At 40.3% G+C, this 11,112-nt stretch overlaps 1 protein-coding gene across 4 annotated transcripts in view; it reads right to left on the minus strand.

Annotated features, from left to right (window-relative positions):
* CLCN3 (chloride voltage-gated channel 3) overlaps positions 1 to 9,528 on the minus strand; it is a 91,590-nt gene extending 82,062 nt beyond the window's left edge. For 2 of the 4 annotated variants that reach the window (XM_004696116.3, XM_045286880.1), the window contains exons 1-2: positions 9,012 to 9,528; positions 2,994 to 3,169 (exon numbers count right to left, since the gene is read on the minus strand). In XM_004696116.3, the coding sequence (XP_004696173.1) occupies positions 2,994 to 3,153 (160 nt within the window). In that variant the 5' untranslated portion in view covers positions 3,154 to 3,169; positions 9,012 to 9,528. The remainder of the gene's footprint in view (positions 1 to 2,993; positions 3,170 to 9,011) is intronic. The other 2 variants (XM_045286879.1, XM_004696118.3) reach the window with 2 other exon arrangements.
* Positions 9,529 to 11,112: the final 1,584 nt, after the last annotated feature.

An 11,112-nucleotide genomic window follows, 5' to 3' on the forward strand; every position in this document is an offset into this window, starting at 1 on the left:
AATGAATGTACAAATGTGCTTTACACAATTTATGTATGTATGGAGTGTGCTAAGAGTTGTATAAACCTCTAATAAAGCGATTTTTAAAAATCCTAATCTCTGTGATGTTAATAAAAAAGGATCAGGGACAGTTATGTTCAAGACTAAGTTATATCTTTTGAGATATTAAAGGAGATTGAAAAAATGAGCAGAGATTAGAGCAACCTGAAGCGCTGGAGAAACACATTCTTAAGCCCAGGATCCCTGTGCTGAGAACCTTCTATACCCAGGGAGAGAGTGATGCTAGGACATAAGGAGATGTGGAAGGAATGCCAGATCCATCTATATTAATCTAATACCCTTCTCTCTGGATCTTACTTACATTTTGCTACTGAAACATTGGTGAACTATGTGGCTACACAGCACCAGCTTCTGAGACAGTTGTTCAAGGGGTGGCAAAATGCAAACTCCAGGACCATCATCACTGATGAAAAATAAGGTAACTGAGTACGTTTGACAGAGACCATCTGGGCTAAACCCAAACTTTCTCTACAAACTGAAAAGAATTAGCCAGGAAACCCTCGGGAGATCAGTCTACTTTATAACAGATGAGGTCACATCAGTCATAACTCAATAGCAAGCTAAGGGTCAAAGAACTATCTAAACTAAACAAAACAAAAACTGCTAAATTACACTTTTTCAATTTACAAATTTTATTTTTTATAATTTTTCAAATTATGAATGTAGGCATGTAAATTATGGAATAATTAATGATGAAGACAGAAAATTACTATTAACAATAGGAAAAAAATACATTTGTTCTTAAATTATAGCTTTGGGATTTCAAATCCTAGCTAGAATGAAATGAAATATCAAAGCAATCAGACCAACAAAAACAATTATAAACGCTGAGTAAAATAATAAAAACAAAACAAAACCCACTCCCATTGAGTTGATTCCAATTCATAGAGTTTCTGAGGCTGTAAATTGTAATGGGAGCAGACAGACTCCATTTTCTCCTGCAGAGCAGCTGGTGGGTTTGAACCACTGGCTTTACAAGCATTGAGCAGTCATCGTTTACCAAACATCGCCACTAGGGCTCCTTGAGTACAATCTCTCTCGCTGCCATGGAGTCAATGCTGATGCTCAGGGATACCCTGTGGGTTCCACGACTGTAACTGTTTAAGGGAGTTTTTTAAAAAAAGCCCAGTCTTTCTCCAGTGGAGCTGCTGCTGACCGTGCGGATCGCAGCCCAACACATACCCACTACACCACCAGGGCTCCAGCTTGAGTAAAATATACAGGTTGGGGATGGGGGGAAATCAGAGCATATGCAAGGCAGCTAGAACTTGAGATGCAAGACTCTGAAAAGAAGTAAAACACAGAGAGGTAAATCTACCACTCTTCAGTCATTTCCTGATGCACAAACAGAGTGACGGAGAGAGCAGCCCAGCATAAAGTACAATCTGGATAATCTCATGGAGTCAGACAAAACACAAAAATAAAAGCCTCGCTGCCATCGAGTGGGTGGAAACGCACCGTGACCCTGTAAGACAGGGTAGAACGGTCTCTTGAGTTTCCAAGACTGTAACTCTATGGGAGTTGGAAGCGCTGTCTTTCTCCAGAGGAACTGCTGGTAGTTTCGAACTGCTGACCTTGGGGAGCCGCGCAGGCCAGTACGGAACCACCACACCACCGGGGCTCCTTCCAAGAGACAAAAGTTAGAAAGCCACGGTGCTAAGGGGTTCCAAGGTTGTTATCATGTGGATAAGAAAAAGCTATTTCTTTCCCTCTTTGAGGTACTAATAATTAATTCCTCAACTGCATCAATAAGGAATAAAGATTATCATCACTGATTGTCAGAGGGCCCTTGGCTGAGAGTAAAGAATATCAGAGAGATGTATACTTGTGTTTCACTGATTCTGCAACATCTGAATCACAAATTATGGGTAACACTACCAACAATGGGAATTCCAGAACACTTCATCAGGTTCCTGTAAAACCTGTACACAGGCCACAGGAAGTCATCCCAACAGAACCAGGGGTTAAACCAGGAAAGGTGGGTGTCGAGGGCTGAATCCTTTCACCATACTTACTCGGTCTTTAGACTGAGCAAATAACCCAAGGAGAAAGTGACACCAGGATTGGAGGAAAGCTCATTAACAACCGGTCATTCGTAGATGACACACTCGGCTTGCTGGAAGTGATGAGGAAAAGCGCTGGCTGATGAAGGTGAAGTAGAGTCAACACAAAAGAGGGGCACTCTCAAGCGGACGGCGGGACACAGTGGGTGCAACAATGAGCGCAAACATGGGGACCATTGTGAGCGCTGCACGGGAACTGGCAATGTTTCATTCTGTTGTCCACGGGATGGCAAAACTGTCCACAACCTCAAGATGCCAGAAAGACCAAAACTACTTGTTTCTGTCCAACAGAGCACAAGCGCCTTAGTTTAAAACCCCAAGCTTTCAGTTCAAACCTCAAGGGTGATCCTTTAAAAATATGGAAGAGCCAAAAGTAGATCAGTCCTCAGAAAGTCTGAAATCCAGCTGCGAGTTCTCTCAATCCTGGATGAGAACAAGCCAATTGGCTGCACGTCTACGTAAGCCAAAGCGGAACCCATCGTAATCGAGAGCATCCTGATTCGAGAGGATTGATTTTCTTGGCCGTAATCTTAAATGGAGGCAGATCACCAGCCCTTTCTTTCATGGTGACACGGGTGGGTTAAAACCACCAACATTTAAGTGAGTGGTCAAACACATACCATTTACCCCAAACAAGTGAGACCTTCCAAATCTGCACACCTGCCAGAAAAACAATTACATATATTCTGATAAAGAGACCAGCTTCCAGAGCTTGTACAACATTTTTGTAAACAATGTCCACCATTCAATTAAAATTAACAAAGTCTACCAGAAGTGAGGGCCCAAAGTAACCACTCAAACGTCCATAAAGCAATGGATGTATTAGAGATCCATGACGGAAAAGATTAAGAGTTGTTACGCCGAACTTACCAACTGCCGTATCACCATCTAACAAATTGTCATCTTCAGAAGTCTGAAAGTCCATAATAACGCCTGCTCCATCTAAAAGCTCCTCATCGCTACTCGCACTGGTGATACTGTTGTAGCTGTTTCTGTAGCGGCCTCTGTGGAACAGCTGCTCAGACTCCATGGAGCTGGCAGATTACCTGAAGGAAGGGGAGGAAATATGTTTAGCATGTTCCTAGTGCATACTTAAAATCCTCTAGCTGATTATCAGACAGAAATCCGTAATTCTTTCGTCTTAAAAAATAGTACACTCATTCACTGTACCAACAGTTAATTCTATTGTGCCAGGAATTAGTAATCATTTCATTCTCACTATGCAGCTGGGGGAAAAAAGAAACGAAGAGTTTCTTTATGTAACAGCATAAAACAAACTCCAGAATTAAGTTAAAAACATAACGCATACAGAACTGTTTATAGCATGCTGACCTTCATGCTTGTTCATTTTTACAAAAAGAGACAAAGGGGAAATAATGCACACTTGCTTATGCACGCATAGACTCTTTCTGGGGGGATTTCCAAAAATGTGGTAACAATGGTTGCCCACAGAGCAAAGAAGAGGGAGGCTAAAGCATCAGAGTTGGAAGAGAGAATTTGTATTAGACACTCATTTATCCTTTCTGAATATCTTGCAAAGTACAAGTTTAGAAAATTAATACTATAATGGAAAACACAAACAGTAGTTAGTTTACCTCACCGTTTAATATTAATTTATCATTTAATATCCTTTTATCATCCTAAAATTTAAATCTTCTGAGTCCATGGTCATAAAAATGAGATTGTAGGTATTGATTTTCATTTTCTAAAAGAAGTAAACAAATTTATTTTTGTTCTTATTGTCTATACTCTGAAAGCAGTATTACTCCTAAAGAGCATGGCTTTTATGTCTACCTACTTGTTCAAAATAAATACGAAGAGTTCAACATAATTTGGTGACATGAGTAAAAACTAGTCTTACTTAATTGCTGTAGAGTAGGCTCCAACTCAGGCTCAAATTTACTGCCATCAAGTGGATTCCAACTCAGAGCAACCCTATAGGACAGAGCAGAACTGCTCTGTGGGTTTCCGAGACTTAACTCTGCAAGAACAGAAAGCCTCCCCTTTCCCCCACAGAAGCCCACCATGTAACCACTCCGCCCCCTGCTCCACAGTTCATAGAGACAGCCCATTACAGACTAGGAATAATAGACTTGAAAGGTTCACATGTGGAAACTTGAGAGATACAATGTCATAAGAGCAGTTGAACCAGTGGTAACTCATTTGATACATCATACAGAGGAATATACACAGGGAAAACACAAGATAAAGGGAGGACTGAAACATGCTTCATTCTCCTACTGGTAGTTTCCGACCACCTGCAGGGTTCTGTGCCAATGGCTCCATCCTAAATCAGTTCTGATGGAAATCAGCGGGTACTGTTCTGTTTCTTGAATTGTCATTATTGTCTTTTATCATCACTATCTTTATAAATTATAACATTAAATACTGAGGAGTGAGCATCAGAAAGGATAGAACTGCCCTATGGGTTTCTGAGACTGTAACTCTTTACAGGATTAGAAAGTCTCATCTTTATCCCACAGAGCGCTGATGGTTTTGAATTGCAGCTCGATGGTAACTGCACAACGGTACAATGAGTACCTCAATGGTAGCTCAATGGTAACACACTGTAAGGTGGGAAGGTTATACACACTATAAGGTGGGCAGCGCAGTGGTAACACACAATAAGGTGGGAAGGGGTTAGTAGGGCATATTACTTATGTGATGTTCCCAAGATATTCGAATGGAAATACAAGTGGCTTCAAAAAGTTCACAGAAAACTTCCATTATGTTTCACAATTCCATTTTTCCATAAACTTTTTGAAATATATATATATATATCAGGTCTCCCTTGTTTCCTCATTAAGAATACGAGTAAATTTAAAATATATCCCTACCAAGTCACAGAAACCTTTATTAAACAAAAATATCAAAATATGAAGCTATTGTTTCTCTACATATCAAGTCTGTACACTTCTGAAGTCAATATTTCCAGCTAATTGGCTCCTCCCCCAAAGAATTCTTCACGGTCTGATTTATACTATGTCGAAAGAGCAATTTTGGCGTTCTCAGTGGACTCAAATCATATTCCTTTTAGGAACCAAAAGCAAAAAAGTTTAATGGGCACAATCAGGGCGGCAGAGTGGATGAAGTAAGGTTTCCCAACAAAATTCTCATAGGACAGCCCTCGTTACCCTAAATTAAAAAAAAATTTTTTTTTAATGAGCAGGTATATTGTAGTAATAAAAAAGATTTTCTTGGCATGACATTCTGGACCTTTTTCTTACCAATGCAGTTTTCCATTTACCTAAAAAGTCTTCCTAAGAAGTCCTATTGATCATTCTGTATCCTTACAACAAGTCTACCACAATTACCCCTTCGGAATGAAAATGTGTAAAAACAGTTGCCATGACCTTCCAAGCGGATCTCTGCCTTGAATTTAGTTGATCCAGCAGATATCCTTGAAGTTGCTGTTCTACCATTCTGTTTTGTTTTTTAAGGGACCAAATGAAATTAAAACAATGTATCACCAAGACAACTTGGCTGCAGCCATCTACTGATTACAGAAACACATGTACACGTTTTGTTTGGAATAAACCGGTGCACGTATGAACTAGAACCCTGTAGCAATACTTCTGTGCTATATTCTTTTTTCCATTTGGTTTCATATCAAAGAATGCTTACTTTTCTCCTTTACCTAACCATGTAACTAAAAAGCAAAGCAGAGGGAAAAGGGGCTACATTAAAACTATGCAATCCTAGTTGCTAATTAATACTAATTAACTATACACAAAACAATTACACCATTATTTTAAAATAATGAACTTTTCAGTAAAGCACCAAGTATACATCTTTTTAATATTCTAAATGTTCCAGTGCGTTTAAAATATACCAAATTGAGAAGAACATTAAGGGTGGTAGTTATATGGAAAAACATTCACAATAAAATATATAGACACAGACCTGAAGAAATGTAATAGTTCAAATATAACTAAAGAGAGAGTATCCAGAAACTCAAGTACACAAACATCGGAAAAGACAGATTACAAAGGTAATTGCTTACCACTGGACCTGAAGGTAGTCTACAATACATCAACACGTGAGGAGGGTTCAATTGAAAAGTTCCCATGGTAAAAGCAACATAGTTTTTTCTTGCTACAGTAATCAGGTTTTTAACTAGTTTTATAACTTTTCTTCCTTCAGATTTAGTTACTGCACAAAGTATCTATAAATATAATCAAAATCTGAAAAGATCTACTCTACATCAGGGTTACTGATTTCTATCATTAATGCTGTAAAATTATGAATGCATATTCTCTCATTTGGTGATATGAACAAAAATACTAAAAAACTATTGTGAAGAGGGATTTGCTAAGTAAATTACTGCATTCCACCTACTTTCCTGAACCAAATTAAGTTATCACAAATAAAAGATGTATATGCAATAGGGTTTATTTTAAAAGGCAAAAGATCAAGATCAAACACAAAGAAGGGTGGAAGTTTGTTCATTAGACTCACCCAAAAATAAATAATGAAAAATAAACTCATTGCCATCGAGTGGATCCCGACTCATAGGGATCCTACAGACCATGGTGGAACTGACCCTGTGGGTTTCCAAGACTGTAGATCTTTACAGAAGTCAAAAGCCTCATCTTTCTCCTTTGGAATGCTGGTGTTTCTTTGAACTGCTAGCCTTAGGGTTAGCAGCCCAGCACATAACCCAGTCTGCCACATGAGCTCCTAGTCAGACCCATAGGGTTTTGAAATAGTATGAAATTTAGATCAGAGTCAGCACAATGGTGAGAAAATTATTTTAACAAATTGTCATTTTACACTGGATATGACAACAAAACAATGAATTGCATTGTCTAAAGAAATAGCTCTCTACTCCAGAGAAAACTTTCTGGACTTACTAAGTTTTCATAGCCATTCAAACTTAAATGTCAAAATTGTTAAACTGTTAAAATGATATTAAAATTAAATGCAAATGGAAGGCTTGAACTACAAAAAAGAATAAAGGGTAAACACTAATGTAATAAAAAAAAGATAGCTGAGACTTTTGAAAACTTGATCCCCAAAGGTTGGGGAATAATTTTAAGTTCATTCCAGTCAAATTCGCAGAGCAAATCTCTAGATTTATCAGCAATGCCAATAGGATCTTTCCCTTCATGGATCTTTCCGACTTTATATTTCACGGAAGAACATTTCTCTTTAAAAATCAAAATCAATTGCAGCTACAATGTTTATGTATACATACATACAGAAACAAAGTGTGTTAGGGTAGTAACGTTATAAATAAGTGTCTACATTTTCAGTTTTTTGTTTGTTTGTTTGTTTGTTTTTAAACCTCCATCTTCCAGCGTTTCTGTAATTTTATATTACCTTGATAATTAAACTAAATAAACCTGTTCCATGTGTCCCATTGTCAAATATTGACTTGCCTAACTTGCAGTCATTAAGAGGGAGAACTCTGAAATCACACAGGCTGGGTCAGAACTCTTAACATACACTCAATAAATATTAACAATTATTATAACAGACTAAATATTTTCGATCCCTGCTGACAATCCTGGCTAGAAATTAAGCTGAAAAGTTCTACAAAGCTGTAACAGTGTGCCAAAGAAGATCACAGGATAGGGCTTTGATATCTGACCCACCACAGATATCTGCCTTCCTTTGTGGTCTGAAAATTATCTTCAACAAGTCACAAGAGGAAATGGAAAATCCATCCCCACATGACCTGGAAAATGGCCAACTTTCTAACATAAATCCAAAACCTCGGCAAATCTGTTTTCTGAATTGTGTAGATACAAAGCCAGGTTTAACAATTACATTCCAAACGAGCTATTTATGATTTTTTTTAAATGCTAAAATTTCAAAGTTTTAAAAAAATGCAAGTATTACATACATTGATACTGATCTCTTAAACAAAATAACCTGTTTTTCAAGCAAAATATCATTCTTTGAGGACATGATCTGTGATGGATCCTACAAGGATGACTCTTTCTACCAGCCAGAGCTTCCTTGGAAACAGTCCTCTGGCCCAGAGGTCCTTTCTGCCTCCTTCATTGGAGAAAATACCTACAGGTCACTTACATGATTTTCAATCATAAAGAAAAGTCAGGAGCAGCAATACCTATATAAAGCAAAAGCCAACTCTATATAAGCGTTTAACAGGCATCTATATTCTTTATCTGTGGAGATACTATTTTAGTGATTCACAACGGTTTGTAAAATCGACATCGTTCAATTCTTTCCATACACTTCTTCAAGAAAAAAATCTTCTAAGAGATGAAAGGAAAAGCACTTCTGAAAAGACTTCAGTTACCCAGTGGGCCACGGTGATGCTGTTGTCACTGAAGCAGAGAGCTCAAAAGAGTTTATTTGCCGAACTGAAGTTCTGAGTGACATATACACACACATAGATTTATAAAAGGTATGGTCACTGTTGAGTCAATTCTTATAAACAAGACTCCTCCCAGAAAAAATTGAAATCTCATTCTCTAACATGCATTATGTATGTGCAATTCTGTTTGTTCCATTTAAAATATATACGATCTAAAGTACAGGCGATACAAATATGCACATTTATGAGATTCTATGAGCTGCCTCAGCCGAACAGTTTGAGATCAAAACAAGCAACTATTATATAAACACACGAAAATTATTTCATATACATACATAAACCTAAGCTAATGATAGAAACGCTGGATATTAACTTTACATGTGGGTAAATTTAGGAAGAATAAAACCCACTCTTGGAGTTAGAAATTAACCTTTCCCTGGAACCTATTTCCATTCTATTCAAACGTTCTTCGACGAAGGTCCACAAGTTCTACATCATCAGGGTGGTTTTAGCATCGGTTATAAAAGACAGCCCGGTGCAAGCACTGGTCTCCGAGTTGACCCCAAATCCGAACCTTCGCTCGTACAAGGTAACTCACTCACCTCGCTGCTCAGAGGCATAGCAAAATCGATGGCTGGTTTTTGCGCTGCCTTTGGATTCTGCATCTGTTTCAGACCTAAAACCTAGCTACCCTGGGAGCGTCGCTTAATGCAGCCTTGACACACAACGATAGCTATCGCGATTTAAAAGATACCTGGTGTTTTCTACTGAAGACGTTACGAAATTTTTGCCAGGTGGGACTTTTTTTTTTTTTTTGTCCTCCTTCAAACACGGGAGCAGCATTAAGTTAAATCCTTCTTGGTTCGGAGGGCCCTGATGTCAATCTGCTTCTACCGAAAATTAAAAATAAAAATCCCTGACCTCACTTCCCACTTAAAGGGCTAAAACAGAAATCCATGATCCAACTCGACAGAGAAGTACGATGACTTTCCAACCGCCACTACCCCCTCCCCGCCTCTCTCAAGACCCAGCCCGAATCCGGGGCGTGGGCGGACTGCGACACTAAGTAAGGGGCTGTGGATTGGGGACCAGACCGGCCCTAACCCACAGCAGGAGAAGGGAAGCAGCAGGGCTCGGGCGCCCGACAGGTGCGTCCCCAGCGTAGACGCATGACGTCAGCGCGTTGACGTGAACCGCCGTTCGCCGTTCGGCCGCGCTAACCACGCCTTCTCCGGCCTTCCGCGGAGTCGCGTCGGTGTCGATTGGGCGGTCTGGAGACGGTGGGCGGGCCCGTGCTGCGGCGCGGGGAGGCGGGGCGCGGCGCGGGGAGGCGGGGCGCGGCGCGGGGAGGCGGGGCGCGGCGCGCGGCGCTCGGTGACTGTCGCTCCCCCTGCGTGGGCCTGTCGGTTAGCTTACGTCACTCACGCCTGGCAGTGTGCCCCTCGCGTTTCGCAGAAGAAAGCTAAGAGAGGCAGCTCCCGTGCGGGGAGCGGAGACCGCGGCGGCGTCGCAGAGCTGGAATTCCGCGGGAAGACTGCGCTGTCCAGGAGCAGGGCGTGGCAATGAAAAGTGACCCCGAGTCGCCGGTTTGCAAAATTTAGAGCGAGAGAAAGGTGAGTCTTCACATTTAAACCAGCACCCAATTTCGCTTTGGACTCCGAAGTCGCAGCCAAAGAATACAACGGTGTCACCTGTCATATGACTTATAAGTCATAACTAGTCGTGTACTCAATATACATACTTGAATGAAGAAAATCGATAACCGGAATTTAGCCTGCATATCTTCAAACCGGATCCCTGGAAATTAAGTAATTTGGGGAAAGTAAGTAAATAATTTGGACTTGATACAGTCTGAATTGAATTCATTTCAATTTAACAGGCATTTATCGAGCTACTATTGTGTGCTGTTCAGAGAACTCAATACGTTTGATCTCCTTTGAAGAGCTCCACTTTTCCCCACCCCCTAGTTTCCAAAATTCCGACGAGGTCAATTTCACTGTAAACTTTTCAGCCCGCACTGTGTTCTCAAAGGTGTGCTCTGTGGGAGGAAGTCTTCTCCCGAAGACTGACGGTCTGAGAAACCCACCGGGACAGTTCTGACCTATTCTACAGTCACTGTGAGTTGGCATCCGCTCAATGCAGTGAGTTGAACAGCTTCCTCGCCCCCCACCCAAGAAATGAAGCGCTATTTGAGAGAATGGTGTGGACCAGAAAGTTTACAGAGAAGTTGACGTCTGATGGTCCGAATTTTGAAACCTGGAAAAAGTTTGAGGTGGGTAGGGATGATGGCACATGGTCCTCGGCAGTAAATCCAGTCGAGAAAGGAAGAAATGTGAAAGGATATGAGGCGGGATGAGGCTACAGAAATCATTACTTTTTATACTCACACATCTGTGTTTCCTCCCAGATAATAGGATTAGCCACTTGGATAATTGTGTAATAGGGGCCCATTGAAAAGTTTTGTTTGACCCAAATGAAAGCTGAGCATGATAGTGGGACAAGAGGAAAGAGAAGAAAGAACTAGGAGGCAAATGGCACTTATAAAAGTCTAAATGCAGGCATGTACCTATTTAAATATATTTACATATGACGCGGAAATAGATCTATGTGCATATATTCATAGGTTTAGTATTAAGGTAGCAGATGGACATTGGGCCTCCACTCAAGTACTCCCTCAATGCAAGAACACTTTGTTCTATTAAA

This window comes from Echinops telfairi, unplaced genomic scaffold (assembly GCF_000313985.2).
Source record: "Echinops telfairi isolate 266 unplaced genomic scaffold, ASM31398v2 ScPeMD7_9;HRSCAF=40, whole genome shotgun sequence".
In the NCBI taxonomy this organism is placed as follows: domain Eukaryota; kingdom Metazoa; phylum Chordata; class Mammalia; order Afrosoricida; family Tenrecidae; genus Echinops; species Echinops telfairi.